General features: G+C 34.6%; 1 protein-coding gene across 2 annotated transcripts in view; it reads left to right on the forward strand.

The window, feature by feature from the left end:
* Positions 1–9,905, forward strand: part of LOC137387416 (E3 ubiquitin-protein ligase TRIM56-like) — a 36,566-nt gene extending 26,661 nt beyond the window's left edge. For both annotated transcript variants that reach the window (XM_068073834.1, XM_068073835.1), the window contains 4 exons: positions 2,049–2,105; positions 2,315–2,392; positions 3,040–3,123; positions 9,368–9,905. In XM_068073834.1, the coding sequence (XP_067929935.1) occupies positions 2,049–2,105; positions 2,315–2,392; positions 3,040–3,123; positions 9,368–9,495 (347 nt within the window). In that variant the 3' untranslated portion in view covers positions 9,496–9,905. The remainder of the gene's footprint in view (positions 1–2,048; positions 2,106–2,314; positions 2,393–3,039; positions 3,124–9,367) is intronic.
* Positions 9,906–21,353: the final 11,448 nt, after the last annotated feature.

The raw sequence follows: 21,353 nt of genomic DNA on the forward strand, positions 1-21,353 counted from the left end.
GTGCAAAGAGTTTTCTATCAACATTTTTTAATCTAGATATAAAATATGTCTTCAAATTTAGAATGAAATAAATATCGAAAATGCCAACAAAATGCCAAGAAGGTCACAGGCTACAATATCATCGCAGTTCAATTGCAAGCAATAGATATCAACTGTTAGAGATATTGTTCAGTTTTTTGATGAACATTTATTTAAAGATGTTTGACAGGTTAAACGTAAGTTAGCAGATTTATTGCATTCAAAATGTTTAATATCGGTTCACCAGAAAAAAAAGAGGACAGAATATTGGCGACCTTTGCTTCGCCCGTAATTGGGGGAAATTTATTTTCCGAAAATTCTGCCGAGCTAGTTAAAAAATAGACCACCAGTTTTTATTTGAAAGCCGCCTCCAATTGACTGCCACTATAGAGTAAAGGTCAAAAAATAAAGTGTCATGGCGTTCAAATAGAGGTTTTACAGCATGTATATGTGTGCGGGTACGCACACGCACATACCTGCACACATAAACATATATTGTTAGCATTTAGGAATATAATTGATCTTAAGATGTACAATGAAATTACATCAAAAGCTCATAAGATTATTTGCAGCCTGTTTTGTTTTTAATGAGAATACAGTAGTAGCAAGAAGGAAAACATATCTTAATTACAAGTTTTTACTGACCAATATTAAAAGGCTATACAAAACCTTTGCTATAGCCTATTTACAATTAAATAATATCAATAATATAACCGTACATATAACATTATCTTATTAAAAGTATACTTAGTAAATGAATCTCACATACCTATATTGAATTAACAGCTATAAAATTACTATACTGTTTGAAATATTTTAAAGTTTTCCAAAGACGCATACACAGTTGCATAACACACATACGTATACACATAACGCACTTAACCACACCAACACACAAGGCACACCAACACACGCCAACTTATGCCAACCCACACCAATACGCACCAACACGCCTCAACACACGCCAACACAAGCCAAAATACACCAAAACAAACCGACACATGCCAACCCACGCTAATACACGCCAACATGGGACAACACACACCAACACACACTACAGACATCATACACACCACACACACTGCATGCACCATGCACATTAAAAACCCTACAAACACTACACACCACACTACACACCACACACACCAAACACATACCACACACATGCACACACACACATACATACACACACATACACACACATCACACACACGCATGCACACGTGCACACAAAGACATACACACATCACGCACACGCATGCACACGTGCACACAAACACTATCCACCACCCTGCACGCCTTACACTAAACACATACCTAGTTTTTAAAAAAATTTGGATTAGCAACATATATATTGAGCAAATTCTCACCTTCAATTCATGACTCAAAAGGATACCTAAAATTTTACTTAGTACAAAATATTTATATATTTGTATCACGATAATATATCATATACAGTAATAACAAAGAGAAGGTTTCGATGTTTTCCACATTATTTTTCCAGTAAAATTGTTATTGCGATGAAGGAACTGAGGCAAAATATTTAGAAATGGTTTAAAAAAATCAAATCTTTGGTCCAAGGCCTTGCCTAGGCTTCATTTATTAGTTTACACTTTTTCTTTGAAAGAGCATTTGTAACCAGAGTTATCTGGATGCTAGTGTACAAGCTGTCCAGGTTTACGAAAACAGCTGCCCAATGCAAGATAACCGGTCATCCGGGTTCAAAGGTTTAAGCAAGGAACCTATTACAATTTAAATATATCAGTTTTATCTCAAAATCCATTGCACATAGTAATAATTATATCTTAAACAATACTTGCTGCATTTGCGAAGTATTTTTTAGCAAAGCAATCAACCACATACTAATGTATCTTTAGTGTGATTTTTTGGGTTCAAGCAGTGCATAGATCTATAAGGTTGTTACATCAACTACGTTGCTGTATATTTTAAATTGTTTTGGTTACAGAGTCAGCTTTTGTGCATGAAAAAGGATCGTCATGCTTTTATTCTTTTTTCATTTACAATTTTAGTTAGTGAAGTACCTTGGCAGAACACAACCAACGCAGTTATGCCCCAACACAATGTGGGTAAGTGATGACTTATGCTACATTTAAAATAGATAAAGCTAAAGCAATGTGCAGTAAAACTTACAGTTTTGTATTATTAGCCATCTTTTTTTGCACTTTCAATTAAGGGCCCACCTGAAAAGCCCATTTTAACCAAACATCGGCCTTTTATGTTACACTTGAAATATTGTTTTGTACTGCTTTTCAACGTAGTCTTTTTCTCTTTTTAGGTAACATGATGTATATTGGTAACCAAAACAGAGGAAATCAACGTACTCAGTGTATACCCTTTATACAACCTGATTTTGGTAAGCTTATATAAAATACTTTATCACCTGCAACCAGAATTTTTGCCCATAGTGATAAAGGGGTAATAAAAATGCCACTTATTGTATCAAAGCTTTTTCATAGACAGGAAATAAATAAAAAACAACAATTCAACGTGTATCCCAAATTTAGTTGCAAGAACTTTTGCATAAATTTTTTGTAAAGACAAATTTTTTGTACATTGCATACTTAAATTTAACGCTTCCTTCTTTGTAATAATTTTTTTGAAATATTATATTTTTTCTTACTTATTTATTTAAATGGGAAACAAGTTATTCATACAAATTTTTACACCATTATTCTAAAATTTTACAACCACAGGTTTGATGAACCATCTGCTACACAGACTTCAGTTGTAATATACTTGTACATACCATGAGTTATGGTAAATCAATGTACGATCATGAAATTTGCCCATAAGTACCAGTTCACTTTGCTTATGATTCATTTGAATATACTTAATAAAAGCAGTATGAAATGCTTAGGCCTACGAAGGCTTAATTCAAAGTTGAATTTACCATGTAAGCAAGTAGTTACAGTATATTCTCGACGATCTCAGTTAGATGGCAAGCTTCAAGACAAATATGGGATTGCCACGCTTTTGAATGTTGGTCTATCACATTTTCAGTCCCAACCGTGTCTTCACCGCAAAATAGAAGTGCTCTACCACCCTCCATGACTCATTTCCCCTTCACGTCAGAACCAAACTTTGGTAGGTAACAACATATTCAACTGTCAAGGCCAGCTGCCTTTAACATCAGTAATGCAGAAATAACTTAACTTTGCTTCTTTTAAACTTGATACGCTCACAAATATTATAAATGCTGTACATTTTTTTCCGGGGTAAGTTAGAAAAATGAAAGCTAACACCATACAAATCTTCTAATTGTATTACGATGTGCTATAATTTTTATTCAATAAACCTGTATTAAAAGTTAAGTGTGCATGTGAAATGACTCAATTTAATGTTTTCCTATGACTAATATCAAACTGTTAATTTTAAAAATTAAAGACTATTAATTTTTCTTCATAGACACTAATTAATGGTGGTTATAAGGATAAAATTACTGTAGTACATATTTTCCATAGACCCATTTCAAATGATGGTTAAAAAGTATATTTTCCAAAGGTGGCAATAAGAAAAAAATCAAATGTATTAAATGCGAATAAGCGAATAAATATTTCCCACAACCAAACACGAGCGAAGCGAGTCTTTGGGAGCTTTATGATAGATGCATATGTGAAACCAACTTTCTTAAAGTATCCACCAACGGCATACTCAAACCCTTGTTTCGAAATCCCACCAAAACATTTAACCATTTTTGTGTAGAGTGGTGTAAGTATGACAATGATACAAAACGATTGTAAACCTATTTAAATATGTTACCAAGTCTTTGAAAAGTGTCAACAATATCCCAGAACTTACCCATCTGATTGGATAATACATGACTAGAAAGATTAATTTGGCCTAAAATCGCCATTAAAACCTGGCAAGCCTTTTTAATCAAAATTAAGACTGGCCAACAAAAGGCCCATAAAGCCGTGCGACAGATAGTAGAACCATAAAGTTGTGCGCATTTCATAAAACAACGTGCATATTTCACCAGTCTATGGCATTGTCCAATTGCCAAAGGTTTCTGTAATAAACGTAGACCGTTTGAGACGTAGACCAATTTACAGGTACAAAAATGTGGTACACAGTTTATCAGCCTATGTTTTTTTTGTCCAATTACCAAAGGTTTCATGAAATTATCTAGAGTATTAGCCAATTTTTTTTACATTTTATGTATAAACTAAGGTCGAACTACAATGCCCCTTCATGACAAGAAGATTTCTTTATTTTGCTCTAGTTTGCAGAAAACTTCCAGACAAACGTAAATGCTAATGCTGGCTTTCTGTTACATATCGCTGTCAAAACCATTCTACGTTTAACACAACCAACTTTCAAATTGTGTATGTTGCACAGCAGCTTGCCATTTTACTTCTAATATTGCAATTCTCCTATGACTGGGAAGAGATGTAAATATATAATATTTTCCTATCCTTTTTCCGGTTTGTTGTACATAATAACACCCAGTACATTACAGCTACCATTGCCCCTACTATTGCAGTTCTCCTATTGCACTGCAGTGCCATTTGACTGCTAATTTTGCATCTTTCAACCAGCAGTACCCTTTCTTTTTTCCATTACTAGCTGCATTACCCGCCTACAGGAACAGATTCACGCGTACCATAAGGTTTATTGAGAGTTGTCTTTCATACTGTGAAACAATTCTAAATATGCAGTCTACTGAAATTGTTGTCTTGCTCAGCATATGCATGCACATATACATGTCAATGTTGAAGAGAACAATGGAAATCTGCAATGTTTTTTACAGCTAGATGTGTGTAAAATCTAGTAAATATTCTAGATTCATGTGTCTAGGTTCATGCATCCGTTCATACCCGTCTATATTTGCAGTTGACGATCGCGCACCTCTGCCGCTGAGCCCCTGCCTCGACTGACCAGCCTTTACCTGCTGAGCAGTTGACAATCGCCTCGCAAACAATCGCTTTGCAATCGTAACCAATCTCCTTGCAATCAATCGGCCCTCACCCGCCTCGCAATCAATCGCCTTGCACTCTCCTCGCAATCAATCGCCTTGCAATCAATTGCCTCCCACTCGCCTCGCAATCAATCGCCTCGCACTCACCTCCCACTCGCCTTGCAATCAATCACCTCGCACTTGCCTTGCAATCAATCACCTTGCACTCGCAACCAATCGTCTCGCAACCAATCGCCTTTCACTCTCCTCGCAATCAATCGCCTCACAATCAATCGCCGCGCACTTGCCTTGCAATCACCTCCCACTCGCCTTGCAATCAATCACCTCGCACTGGCCTTGCAATCAATCACCTTGCACTCGCAACCAATCGTCTCGCAACCAATCGCCTTGCACTCGCAATCAATCGCCTAGCACTCAATCGCTTTGCAATCAATCGCCTCTCACTCAGCAACTCATTCATCTGGAAAGCCACGTCTGGATACTCTTGCTGTGCTCAGGGCGAAAAAGGTCTCCTGCGCATCCCCGAGTGACGCCACCGCTAAAAGGCTAGCTGTGCTACCCGGCGTTTCTCGGGTAGAAAAAAGTCTTTAAACAGAAAATTGATTTGTATTTAACATTTAACAACATTTGCCATTCTAACTTTCAAATTACATATCATGAAATAAGTGTTTTGTGTAGTTGAAATAAATTATAAGAGAAAATCAAACAACTGTAAAGGTTTTCAAACTTTTTCAAACAATTACAACTTTCAAACTTCAAAACATGAGGAAAAGGTTTTGTGCAGGAAAACTGATTTAAAAATAAATAGAACAACTGTAAAGGTTTTCAAACCAGTGTAAATTTAAAATTTCATAACATTCAGCGACCTATTTCTTTAATAACGTATAGTGGAACCTCAGTTCTCAAGCATAATCAGTTCTAGAAGTTTGAGATCCAAAACAATTGTTCCCATTAAAATAAAATAATGTAAATTTGAATTCGCTTCAAGGCGAGAAAACAACTTTGGTAAAGTATTTTTTTAATATTTTACACCATAAGCTGTACTTGTACCCAGGTAATAAAAAGTCTTTGCACAGAAAATCTATTTGTATTTTTAACATATATAACAACATTTGCCATTCTAACATTTAAACTACCTAGATAACATTAAAAAACATGATAGGTTATCATGAGAAAAGTGTTTTGTGTAGTTGAAATAATTTGAGAGAAAATAAAAACAACTGTAAAGTTTATCAAACCTTGTCAAACAACTGTAACTTTCAAATTTCATATCATGAGGAAAACGCTCTCTGCCAGTCTAACTAGTTAAAAAAACAATTGTAAAAGGGATTAGATGTAAATTTCAAATAATTAGCAATTAATAGCTAAATTCAGTTTTGCAATAATTACAATACAAATTTTAAATAATGCCAGTTGAAATAATAACAACGATGAAACAAACTTTAAAAAACTTGTATCATAAACTTCAAAAGTCATAAGAAGTTTATAAATGTAATAAGAGAATTCAAATTTATATATCTATATATATGTTTTTCAAAGTATGTAAATGTATGTAAATATAAGAGAGTGGAGAATAACTGATATTTGCAGTCTTATACGATAAATCTTACAGTAATCTTACAAATGTTTGTTGTAAAATGTGAAATTAATTACGAAAAACTAACTGGTTAGGTTTAACAGGAAAGATGTGTAAGCTAATACATCTGGCTGTAATAAAAAAAACTGAACAGAGAATTGATTTGTATTTAACATATAACAACATTTGCCATTCTACCTAAAACAACTGGAAAGGTTTTTAAACTTAATTTGTCAAACAACTTTTAAACTTCATATCATGAGAAAAATGTTTCATGCAGGTCAAATAAATTTTAAAAATAAAACAACTATAAAGAGATTAGATGTAACAGTGAAATAATTAGCAAGTAATAGCTAAATTGAGTCTGTTTAGCTACGATTACAATATGAGATGGTTCGGTAATGATACAATTAATACGAACTGAGAAAACAAAATAAAATTTGTTAATATGTTGAATTAATAATAGCAATTCTTGCATAGAAGTGTGTATAAAAAAGTTACTGTTCCACCAACAGCTATCCATCAAAACTCTGAATACGCCAATACTGGTACGACGTTATGTTATGTAAACATAAAACTATGTAGTGTCTTTGTCTGATCGAAGGTGAGAGAATCTAGATGCTATTCCTACTCGAGATAATACAATTGCCTGTGTGAAAAGTGGTGACCTTGGCAGCGATTTAGCAATTGAACCTTAAGAAAAGCCAGAAGTATTGGTTCACAAAAGCGGCATCATGTTTCATAGAGTTAATAATATCAAGAGAGTCTATTGTCGATATCATTTTGCCGAAAACGAAACAGCCCTAATACGTCGAGGACAAAAAACATTGCGAGTCATGAAGTTAAAAGAAATCCATAGAGTTTGTAATTATTACGTCATTTTTTTGGGAAAACGGCAAACGATGAATAGGTTATGTATAGAGGCGTTTACTAACCGGAGATTCTCGTTAATGCGCCCTAGATACCTAGTGCGGCTAATAGTCTAAAAAGTATGGTACTCTATAAGGCGGACACTCAATCAAACATGCACGCAGACAGACAACGATTGCTGTTTATATAGTAGATTACTTTGGTCGGGGGGTTGTATGACAGGAGAATTTCTAGTTCATAAAATGGTAGCAAAATTGTTCACCAGTTTAAATTAGAATAGTCCATAAAGAAGTGCCTTTCAAATATTATACATATAAGTTGAATTCCACCAAGTATCAGTATACCCTTGGTTACTTATTTAAGCAGTTGGATTGTTTTAAAGAAGTCTCTTATTTGTTTATAGCAGTAAGTTGATTAAGTTCAAATCATGCCGTCATTTATTCAACATGGAAACTACTCGTGGGTCAGGCATAGGCTGTACATATTTTTACTACTTTTGCTATTTATAAATATGTATTGGGGTAGCAAATTTTGAAATATTTTTTTTGTTTTGCACGCCTTTTGTTAGTATGATAGTAAAAGAGTAAGTAACAGGCAAAACATGCTGAATCAATCTGCTGTACAAATTATCTTTCCATATACTAACCAATAATGTTTAGCCCTCAAAACTACTTACAAATGTGAAAAGAATTTCATGGAAAATTTTTTAATAAAGCTTCTTACTTTTCTTCAAAATCTAGACGTTAGTAAAATTCTTAGAGGATGAGCTAACCTAAAATTTGCCAGTTTTTTATTGCGCTTTTTTAAGAGACTGATGAACTGCTTGTAGTTAAAATATTTGGTTAAAACTATTTTCAGAAATACTTGGTCATGCATTAGGTAGCTTTGTTTTCAAATGCGGAATATGTTTTGAATACGAATATAATATACATGTATATATATTCTTTTGCACAACTATTATTTAATATATAGATGTGGGTATATAAGTATATGTACCCATATCTATATATGCATATAAATAAATATGTGTATATTGTATATGTATATACATATATATATATATATATATATATATATATATATATATGTACATATATCAGCTTTTATATAAAGTTTTTAATAAACTTTATATATGTATATATATGTATATGTATATATAATTATATATATATATATATAAATTTATATATACATAAATTATGATATAATATAAACTTATCTAATACCCAAATTTAGGAATTAGCTATATTTTAGACAAGTCATCTTCTAAGCAACTTTCGAAAGGCAATTTCTTCTCGCTTTCTAACTTAAAAATTTAAAATAACAAAAATATTAAAATGGTGAAGACCGTAAACTTATAGATCGTGTTGATTTATTAATACTCTGAAAAACACCCAACAGACATTTCAACTGTCGAGTACAAATCTTTGGTTAAGATTCAAAATAGCTGACATAATTTTCGTTTACTGCAACCTAATCGCAAATCAAGTCAAGTAATGCAAATCGCAAGGGTATTAGCAATTTGCATGCATTTAATGGGTACTCCTTGGAGACTTGCCATCTCTATTTGACATTATTGGAGAGCCTGGTTTATTTTCCATGCTCCATGTGTATTTTCATTTAACAAAAGTAGATAATCAATTGAATTAGACCTCTACTTGTACTTACATTGTTCATAATTGTTATTATATATTATTTTTCATCTATTCCTATGTATTATTATTCAGATAGTTAAAGAAGAACCAACAACAGACAAGATCTGTAGACATCTAAATACATGCTTACTTGTTTATAACTTAATCAAGAGTACAGAATTTAAATGATAAATGTTGTATAAGGTAAAGGAATGTAGCAGATAAAGTTGGACTGTTATTTTACTTACAATTTCAAATGAATAGATCTGCTATTTTATGTTTGTATCATATAAACACTGAATGATTTACATTACTATAACTATTTTTTAGGTGAAACACGAAATATAGAGGCTCGAATCAAGGAAGCAGACAGCATTTTTATAGCCTTGGATCCTGCACCGTTTATACCGTCAATTACTGGAATGAGTATAGTCGATACTGACTATATTTTTAATTAGGAGCCTGTAATCTATGACTTTTAATCATTTACCTTAGAGCAGAGGCACTAAAACTTTATATGCTTTAATAATGAATTACTGTAAGTGATAGTTTTAGTATTACTAACCAGATTTCTGTAATGCATTTGTTGAGTTTAATTCTTTTTTACCAGAGTGTTTGCTTTAAAAATTGTTTAGGTTCTTGCAGCTGTTTAGAGCTGTTTAGAAAAATAACCAGCTTTTTAAGATTTGTTTAAAAAATGCTCGCTGAAGGGTTTGCATGTTCTGATTAAAGAACTTGGCAATCACAGGCTCTCTCTGAACTATTTTATATTATTTCACTGTGGCATATTTATTTACTAATGAAAACTGGCTATGATTACTTTTTAAAAGTTTATTTCATAAATAACAATAAATTTTATCATTACTTCTTTATTATTCACAAAATGAACTTAAATTAGCATTGGGAGTGTGAAAAATGAAACGCCAATACATTGAACAATGATTATGACCAAACTTGGTATTTTTCTCAACTTTTAAAAATGAATTTTTATTCAGATTTGATGCTATTTTCACATTAATTAATGATGAAAAAATAATATAGTCCCATGATCAATTTAAAAAAACTTGTGTAAAGAACTCTCAGAGACTCTTCACTGCTTTGCTTAATACCAGCTACTTGTTCAAGTGAGAACAAACATACAATGTATTTGTATCAATCTATTAATTTCAGTGTAGAATATGCAACATGTACACACAAACAACTATTCACATGGAGTCCTTCTCATGCTCTGCTTGGTTTTGGCGGCAATCTTAGGTACAAGATGCGCCATTTTTTTCTTCTAGAAGCAGTCCTGTCCATTCAGTGTCCACCTGCCATTCTCTTTGCTGCGTTGGTCACTTGTTTTCTCGGTCTGTTGGTGTCAAACCATTTTCTTTCCCCTTCTATTATTTTGTTCCTTTTTTATCCATTTTCCTGTCAAGTAGGGCTGAAACCATCAAGGCTCAAAAGTTTCTGGCTGAGTTAAAATTTGATCCGCTTTCTTTGCATGTAAATAAAATAAGCAAAACATAAATCAGAACTTTTCTTCTCAAAAATTAAAGGAGTAGCTGCAAAAATTAAAAGAAAAAGCGATATCTTTATACAATAAAAATACATTTTCTGCATGTGGTTAATTCATTTTCAAGACATACCAATTATCTGTGCCTAACTGATTTCTCTACATTTTTTCATTAAAGATCTGCAAAGCATTCGAGTTATCACCAACGGCGAATGCGGGCATTGAAGTGAAAGCCTTCCATGAATGTCAGTAATATGGGTTTTGAAAAATAATTACCGAGAAAATTAAAAGATCAAATTTAGATATAAAACAACATAAGTAAAATTAAATTAGGTCTGGTTACTATAAATAGTAACAATAATAATATAATATTAATAATATTAACGGTAGTACTAATGATCATAATAGGCGACAATAACTAATCGATTGATGGATTAAATCATTTTGGTAAAAAGAAGACAAAACTTATGACCACCAGTAAAACACTTCATACAATACAAATTGCGCTTAGACTTGTTTGCCAAACTACCAACAAAGGAAAGCAATCAAAACCTGAAAATGAAAAATAAACCATAAAAATTCAGACAACAGATAATGTGAAGTGGATGGCTGTGAGCTTTTACAGATTAGAAAACTGAAAAATTAGCAATGAGATGACCAAAAATACACAACATAAAATAAATTAAGGAAGAAGACAGTTTATAAACGGTGACAAAGAGTTCATTGAAGAAAGACTTCTTATGCTGAAAATCTGAAAAAGGCGATAGAGATTTTGCTAGCGAGATATGGGCTCAAGGTCTTGCAATCCAAATTACAAAAAATGCGAAGATTTTTGGCAAAGTGTCTTTTATGACAAATTTTTTATTGTAACAATACAATTTGAACTGTAATATATGAAAAGCCCAATACAATCTTTGTGGCTCTAGTAGTGAATAACCTCAGCAGTAAATTACCATAAACGGCATCTGTACACACAAATATATGCTGTTGCAACAAATGAGTTAATGAACGGTATTATCAAATACAGGTACATACCATGTTAATAGACTAAAAAACTTTTACAGTTGTTATATTTGATAGATATGATTTCAGACCTATGTTGGCAAATAAAATTTTAAAGCTCAAAACTAAACGATAATATTTGTCTCTTAAATTTAGCCAAAAGCAATAGTTATGGAACCACAAATGGCAAGTATGAATCGGTTGAATCCACATCAGGCAAAGCCAGAAAGTCTTAAATTTTAGAGGTGAATTCTCAAAAAGGATAACTCAAATAAAAACACTTTAAAATTTATTTAAAGTTATGACATGCAAGCTCTGGTTTTATAAAGGCGTAACCATTTTAGTACACTTTAGTATGTATGAAATGTTTTTGCGGTGTAATAAAGAAGATATGAAGTATAGGGCTATTAAAATTTTATATATACCTATATATATATATATCGTGCAAGTGCATGTCTTCTTCACGGGTTGAAGAAGACATGCACTTGGACCTTGACCCAAGGGTGAGAGAGCTTGCGGAAAATATCATCAACAAGATGTCAGCTGCTAATGATTATAGAAGCAAGGTACCACTACGAAGAGTTAGCAAGACCATACCTAAGAATCTGTTAGAAGACATTAACATGGCACTGGAGTCGATCTCAACTGGATCACTCAGTGAAACTAATGCCTTAATCTACAGTACAGCAACCGTCATCTTGGAGGAGATGGATAATAAGCCAATGCCAACAAGGCTTCAAGCCATTCCATCCTGGCAGCTGAGGCTACAAAATAAGATCAAGGACTTGCGCAAGAAAGTTAGTAGGCTCAGTGAGAGATCTAACCACAGTTTGGAGCGTCAAAAAAGGGAAGCCACAATAGAAGCTCTAGAATCTGCAAAACAGCAGCTAGTAGCAATTTCGGCACGACTGAAGCGGTACACCAAAGAGCGGGAGAACAAGAGAATGAACAAACTGTTCATCAATAATCCATCTAGAGTGTATTCCCAGTTCAAAGGTGAACTGCAGAGGCCAATGTCTGAGCCTCCCCGATCTAGCACTTCAAAGTTCTGGAAGGACATCTGGGAGAAAGAGACTACTCATAACACCACTGCAAATTGGCTGAAGAGGCTTAAAGAGAACCATCAACACAGTGTGGCTCACCAAGTACTCACCATCAGCAAAGAGGACATCAAGTGCAGAGTGCAGCGTATGAAGAACTGGGTAGCACCTGGCCATGACATGATTCAAGCCTTCTGGTTAAAGAAATTGACATCACTTCACACTAGAAGGGCTAAGCAGATGGAATGCCTAATGGAACAAGGTGACCATCTAGAATGGCTGACCAAAGGACGAACTGTACTTCTGATAAAAGATCCAAAGCAGGGGCCGATTCCCAAAAACTATCGACTAATAACGTGCTTGCCCACCACCTGGAAACTGCTCTCAGGAATAGTTGCAGACAAGCTGGAACAGCACATGAGTCACTATATGACCAGTGCTCAGAAAGGAATTGGGCGCAACACCCGAGGAGCTAAACATCAGTTACTGGTGGATCGGACGGTCTGTCAAGACAGCAGGAGAAGGCAAACCAATCTTGCCATGGCTTGAATTGACTACAAAATGGCCTTTGACTCAATTCCCCATAGTTGGATACTTGAGTGCCTCAGTATGTACAATGTTCACCCTGCTCTTGTGGCATTCATCAAGATGTCAATGACCAAATGGAAAACGGAACTGGAGGCTAATGGCAAAAAGCTGGCGAGTGTACAAATTAAGCGAGGCATCTATCAAGGTGACTCCTTATCACCGCTGCTCTTCTGCATATGCCTAAACCCTCTAAGCAATATGCTGGATGAGACTCAATATGGGTACCAGTTTAAGAGTGGCACCAAGATAAACCACCTCTTCTACATGGATGACATCAAGCTGTACGCTAACAAAGAAAGGGACATTGATTCGCTAATACACCTCACTCAGGTATACAGCAAGGACATCGGAATGACCTTCGGTATTGAGAAATGTGGAAGGCTAATTCTTAAGAAAGGCCATTCTATGCTCACAGATGACCTAAGAATGCCGAATGGTACCATCAGAGATATAGAAGAAGGGTACAAGTACTTGGGGATTATGCAAAGCAACATCAAACCATTACCGAATACAAGAAACGCCTTCGGCAGGTCTTACGGAGCCAGCTCAATGCCAAGAACCAAATCATGGCAATAAATACCTACGCACTGCCAGTAATAAGATATCCAGCAGGCATAATAAAGTGGACTGAGGAAGCCATCAAAGAAACAGATATAGCAACTCGTAAACTGCTGACCATGCATGGAGCACTCCACCCAAAATCTGATACTACTAGATTGTATCTTGATAGGAAAGATGGCGGTAGGGGACTCAAAAGTGTACAGCAGACAGTGAAAGAGGAGGAACAAAGCATCAAAGCATATGCAGCCTCCATGGCCATCTCAGATAAGTTGCTAGCTGAATTTCAATCGGCTGCTCTTACAACAGACCTAGGCCCTGATGATGAGGAAATCGACTGGCACACGAAACCTCTTCATGGTGCTTACCACCAACAAATATCTAAGGTTGGCGATCTTCACCAGACATATATGTGACTGAACAAAGGAAACCTAACGGCCAATACAGAGTCGCTAATCATGGCAGCCCAGGAGCAAGTGCTCCCAACAAGGCAACTCCAAACGAAAATCTATCACACTAGAGACGATCCTAGATGCAGACTGTGCAAAGATGCACCTGAGACCATCCAACACATCATCAGTGGATGCAGGCAGCTAGCAGGGAATGCATACACTGAGCGGCATAATCATGTCGCAGGTCTTGTGTATAGAAGTCTATGTGATGAGTATGGCCCTAATAAACCACAACACTGGTGGGAAGCTCCTGGTAAGGTGAATGAAAATGACCTCGCTAAGATCCTCTGGGACTTCTACATCCAAACTGACAAGCATGTCCTAGCAAACCAACCAGATATAGTGGTGGTAGACAAGGAGAACAAGAGGGCTACTATAATAGATATAGCAGTACCCAATGACTACAATATAGCCAGCAAAGAAAAAGAAAAGGTAGAGAAATATCTCCCTCTTGGAGACGAAATTGAAAAATGCTGGAATGTAAGAACAACTGTAATCCCAGTAGTGATTAGGGCACTGGGCGCAATAACACCGGCGCATAAAATGTGGCTTGCCCAAATACCAACAACAATCAACTCAGGTGAATTGCAGAAAAGTGCGCTATTGGGAACAGCTAAGATCTTGAGGCGAGTGCTCAAACTCCCAGGTCTCTGGTAGGAGACCCGAGTTAGAGCAGAATTTACCACCCATACGGGGTATCCGGAGTGAGGAAACAATTTTTTATATATATATATATATAGATATATATATATATAGATATATATATATATATATATATATATATATAGATATATATCTATATATATATATATAGATAGATATATATATATATATACTCAAAATATGTAGGATGGGAGGCCCCCTAATAAGAGGCCTTCGTATATATAAAAATTATTTAAAATGTGTATAGCAAATTGATAATAGGAGGCGGAACAATTTTGCCTCCTATCGTGGATATATTTTTAATTTCGTTAGAGGTAGTTTTGAACTTGGAGTTGTCTCCTCGTTGATCTGCGTCCAAAATTAATGAATTATTTGGTAAAATTTGTACACACTATAAAAGTTAAGTCTCCTTACACCAAAGTTTGCCATAAAATGCACAACTGATGGCTGCCAGCCGAGCTTTTATAGGCAGGTTTTTATCAGGCATGAAATCAAAGTGTTTTGTGATGTAAAAGAAAAACAAACCAATTATGAATTGAATTACCAAGAAGTTGTTTGTGAATATAAAACCACAAAACTGATGGTTTGATTTCGATGATTGTAGTCTATCTTTCGAACTTATCTGTAAATTGTCTACTTTTCCACAAAGTACAAAAATTCATAGCATTTGATTTATTGCACAACAAATATAGTTTGCAAATGTGGATGTTGGCTGACTGGTTATGGCAAAAAGGGACTGAATGGTAGGTACTAGAACAGCTGGTTTACCTAACATTTTTATCCAAAAAGTTGTAAATGCTTTAAAACCATCAAAATTAGTTTGTAATTTATTATCTCCCAAGGGTGCCAAAAATAAATAGCATACATCAATAAATTTATGCAAACATAGTATGATCATGCAGAACTCCAAAAATTGTCTATGGATATTAATGTTAATTAATCAACAACATATTGATACATAATTAAAAAATACGATACAATAACAAATAAATTTAAAAGATAATTTCTACAAAAGTAGAAACACCATTATTCAAACATACAAAATGTTCACAATGTGTTTTTATTATTTTGTATGATTCATCAGTGTCAGTTTATAAAACATAGTTATAATGTTTTTATTTTGTATTGTAAAATCAAGCTATTGAAATATCCAGTTACATACCTATGTAGATATACGCATGTACATGTATATAATTTAAGTGCGCATGTAACAATCATAGGATATGGAATGTTCAACAATAAAAAAAGGTAAAATTTGACTCCACTCTAACATTCTTAATCACTGCAAAATAATTTTGATGAAAAAGTTGCAAATCTGATGCTTCTATGGAAGGAATCGTTTTTACAGGGGAGATAAGTCCTAAAATATCATTTTTATCAAATCTCTCATAGAAGTGGAAATGACAGCTACGGCACTTCTTCAGCTTTGAATTATCCATACAATAATTAGTCTAAATCACTGCATAAATTTCCACTGAAAAACGGTGCCAATGGAAATGCAAGATAAACTGCCTTGGCGCACGGCCTATACTGCATGAAAGTGTTAATCGACTTCTTAACAAGTGTTCAGAAAACCATGAACAGGCCATTAAGCATGCCACTAATTAACAAGCTTACACTGTTCTGTGTACAATTGAACAAACATACTGTGAGAATCGCATGCAGCCAGTTTTGCGATGAAGGCAGCAAAACGCCAGTTATTTTGTCTTAGTTCATTGGCTACTACTACAATGATGCATCAATAGTTACAAAAAAAATATTTTCTTGCTTCTACTAGCATTTTATATTTATATAATTGTAAATAATAAAACATTGCCTTTTGCCAATAAAATGCTACCTTATCAAGCAGAAAGTGTTTAAGCGCATTACTTCATCTAATGAAGAACCAGTTCAGGCATTATTTTTCTATCTGTTTTAATAACAGCACATCAAACAGAACAGGCACTAGTCAATCATTTTTATAGTATATGGCATCTTTGTCTGGGCCTCTGAAGCCAGGGTTAGAGATTTAGAAATCGTTGTTTTTATTGGCTTCAAATGTGTGGTATACAGCTTAAGAGTCGACTACCTTAACGCATGCAATAATGAGCTGCCTTCTTTAAGGGTAGAATAATTGTAAATATACTTATTCTCTGCACATTATCGACACACATGACCATTCCTCAAGATACAGCGGACTGCCATGGGACTAGTAATAATAATAATAATAACTGTAAAGTATGAAGGCCGCAGTCTGAAGAAATACACAATGACCAGAGTGAAGAAATTATACATATTTTAAATGAACTGATAACTAACAATGAGGAAGACATACAAATATAGAATTTAGAAAAAAACGGAAAGTTGCTATGCTAGATAATAAACACCGAAACTGATGAATGAAAAATAACAAATAAAAACAAGTAATCAGAGAGTACGGGGACACAAAAGTGGATGAAAAGAAGAAGCCTTTAGAAAGAGGTAGATAGTCTAATAACAGCAGCACAAGACTAAGCACTGCAAACCAATGCCAGGAAAGCATGGATTGAGAAGAGTATGCATGATGTTAAATTCAGATTGTGTAAGACGAAGGATGTACCAGCCATATTGTAAATGAGTGCTCAAAGATTGCACAAACATAATACAACCGTCGACATGATCAAGTGACTGCAGCAGGTTGCTGGACTTTCTGTGAGAAGCATCACATGCCACACACAGCATATTGGTATAACCATAGGGTAGAGCCAGTGTCTGAAAATGACAAAATGAAAGGTTTAGAACTAATCATAAAAGAAACAACAGGGGGTTAGATTAGTTGCATAACCATCCCAGGTGATGCAAGAGTAACAAAAAAGATATAAAGGAGATGTACAAAGGGCAAGATTGGAGCTTTGAAGGCTGTAGAATGTCCAAGCGAAAGTGTTATCTGTAGTGATTAGAGTGATTGAGACATTAATCAGCTAGCTTTTCTCATATCTCTCTGAGGGCAGTGCTCAACAGTTTTTCAAACAACTTAGAAAACAGTGCTGCTAGGAGCTAGTATTCTTATGAATACTGATTAATCTAAAATCAGTTAAAATAGTAAGATTTGCAGAAAGCACTTCTCCATAAGTTGTTAGAATTATCTTCTCTTTCCTTAGTTTACAAACAGGAGCTCTCTTTATGTAATGGTCCATATCAGTGACTATACTCATATAGGTATACTTTATAGGAATATTTATGTCAGATTTTAAGGAAGACTCCTCAATAGAAGGACTCGTTAAAGTCAAATTTCTCAAGCTAAGGCCTTGGCTCACCTACTACCAGCCACTCGGTTGTGAAGACAGTTTTTAGAATGATACTAAAAATATTAATAAAAGCCGTGTCTGTCCATCTGTCTAAAGCTAGATATAGAGGTTAGGAAAAACATTGCACGGAGAATTGAACTCAAAATATTTGGCTGAGCAGCTGTGCACACTAACGATGGCTCAGCTTAACCACCTTGCAGCTATGTGTAATAATTTTACAAATTCAGCAAGCCAGACTGACAGGGTAGGCTACTAGTTTTCTGGTAATAAGAGCCCTGGACCTCCTTGGTTCCAAGCCATGGTTGGATGTTTGGGATAAACATTGCGTAATAGGGAAGTCAAACCTACAACATTCAAACTGATTCCCAAAAATGCCGCGGTAGCGTCGACCATTCAGCTTCAATTGGTTTAAATTGTTTGCCTAGGCATACTCACTATATTTTATTGACACACCTGTTAGTGTAGGCTGTACTGGTATATATAAACAGTTTGGAAAAACTTGTTTGTTGATAATCTACTCATGAAACACTTACATCTGCATAACGTTACCATGGTTGACAGTTAGTTGTAAAGATAGCTTACACATTACTTTCATAACAATATTGTTTACCAAAGTTAAAGGGCAGATGTGCTTTGCTATTCTCAAGCAATTATCTGTGTCGTTTAAAAATGATACTACTGAATAAATGGGCTGTTTGCTTAGTTTGTGTCACAACATGCAAAATTTAATAGAATTTTCTGTAATAGGTTAAGACTGAAAAGTTCCAACGAAAAAATTATTTTTGAAAAATAAACTCCTGCTGTGATAATTTGCTGAGATATAGTTTTTAGAATTTGGCCCATTCATGAAACATTACTGCCAGAGACAGTTAAAAGCAAAACACAAAAATAATGAGAGCTTAGAAGATTAGGTCATCACACTGACCAAGAACAATCCTAGCAATTGTGTACTATGGCTAGAAAATCAGCAAGTAGACACAAAAATTTGTAAAAAGTATTTAAAAGAACACTACAACTGATTAGTTTACACTCTCATCCATCTACAAATAGAACTGGTTGGAATTTGTATTGGGTGATGAAAAGGCTAATGAAAAGGCTGAGCTAATGAACTGCCTATACAAGCATCCAGGCATCTTGTTTGCAGCTTTTGCATATATGCAGGATGAGAAAACTTGTGCTCAGAGGCCACTTATGATGGATAGTCAAAGCTGCCATGATTTTTCGCAAGCTTTTTAAAAATGTGTGGTTCTCCTTGCTGTCTATTACACGTTAATATAACTCTCGCTGTGCTGCCCGAAATGTCAGCAATTATTATATGGTTTAAACAGTAATTAAGATGCTTGCGACATTTTAGTCTCATTTTTATACATAGTTCATTTGCTTTAATATCTTTAAGGCAATTTTACCTGTCAAGTATTTGAAGAGTTAATCAAAAAGTATTGAAGTTTTTTGATCATATGGAATTTTGCTGGTGGTTTTCGGAGTTCGGACAAGCAGGATATTTTAAGATTAAAATTTGCGAAACTCAATTCCAGTTACAATGCTCACAAGAAAAGAAATGTGCCCAGACCTCAAAAATTACATCAATAGTCATGCTTGTTGTTTATCAAAATAGACATACTGTCTCATTATCAATGATTCCTCATGTGTTCATACAGTAGTTAATGGAAAACAATGGGACTAATTGTAATCAACCTATCTTTAAAAAATTTGAAACAGCTATAGCAATGTATCTAAGTATAGGCCTATATTTTAATTTTCATTTAAACAACCATAAGCAAACACAAAATAAGATGTATGTCAATAAAGATGCATAACACTGCAACTTGGCTGCAATAGCCGATGGCATCACGGGAGGAAAAACAGGAAGTGCAACGATTGACATAATTTTTGGAGAAATCTTTTTCTTCTTAGCCTTATAATTGCACTTAAATGTTAAAAATTTTAATTTTGAAACATCCCAGCAACCAAATCACATAAACCCACATGCAGAAATTCAACAAATTGAAAAATACCAATAGTTTTTTAAAACACGTTTTAAAATTTTATGTAATGGACCCTTTTAAAATATTTGTTTCAAAAAGTTTATGGGAATTATTTGCCAAATAATGACATCAAGATTAGTTATGCGTTATACTCAATAAATAGTAGGTAAAAGTTGCAACAATTTACATGTAGATGATATCAACATTTTAATATTTTCATGAAAAACGCTTTGATAACTTTAATTAGCTCGTGTCATACATTAAACTCTGCTACAGAAAACTAAATCTCACAAAAAGTTATTATTTTTAACGGCTGTGAATTTTTTTGGTGAACTGCATCACAACTGTTGTGTCACACATGAGAGCACATCACATATTACCCAACATATATAAAAAAGAGTCGTTGTTAGCTCATTTGTTTTTTAGGATATGATGCTACCTCGCAACGCTGGTAGGCTTATACTGTTTTCTGTTGGCAGGATTTTTACTGTTAAAGATGTGGTTGCGTCAAATTTGAGTTGATCTTATAGAAAGCATTTTTTTCTCTATCAGTTGATATGTTGTTTGTTGTGTTAGGCAATCTCCTTGCCAAGATATTTGAAGATTAAAATCGGAAAAATATAGTCGCCGTAAAAACGCTCAGGCCAAAAAAACATGCCCAGACTTGCCCAAAATGATGTCACGAGTGAATTTATCTGCCAATATATCTCGTATTCACATCGGCTATTTGCGATAAAAGTCTAGTCCTACGCGGTTCTATTGGCATATACTTTATTTTGTATTTGCTCATGTTGGTTAGAATAAAATTTTAAACCCTACTACAGATACATTATTATGAATGTTTCAAAGGCTTCAAATAACGAAAATTGAAAATTTGTCTTACTCACTTTCTCTAAATGCTGTGTAAACATTTGAGTACCGACTACCAATTCTACCGGTCTACGGTAATTCTGTCAAGTTAACTGTATAATAAGGCATTTGTATCAGCACACTTCCGCCGCTACCCACACTAACAATATACAGCCAGTGTCGTATAGGAACATGTCCCTATACGACACTGTATACAGCCTCCCAAAAGCCCCGCCCACATTATGTCCGTCGCCTATCCTTGGAGCGGGGCTGTATATCATTGCCAACACTGAAAACTAGTTTCTTACTACCTTTGAAAATAATATACATAGGGATCGAGTTTTAAGGATGAGAAGTCTGATGCAAACTGGATTTGAACTCACATTCTCCAGTTCTGCGGACATCCATATACCGT

Source organism: Watersipora subatra, chromosome 2 (assembly GCF_963576615.1).
Source record: "Watersipora subatra chromosome 2, tzWatSuba1.1, whole genome shotgun sequence".
Classification (NCBI taxonomy): Eukaryota; Metazoa; Bryozoa; class Gymnolaemata; order Cheilostomatida; family Watersiporidae; genus Watersipora; species Watersipora subatra.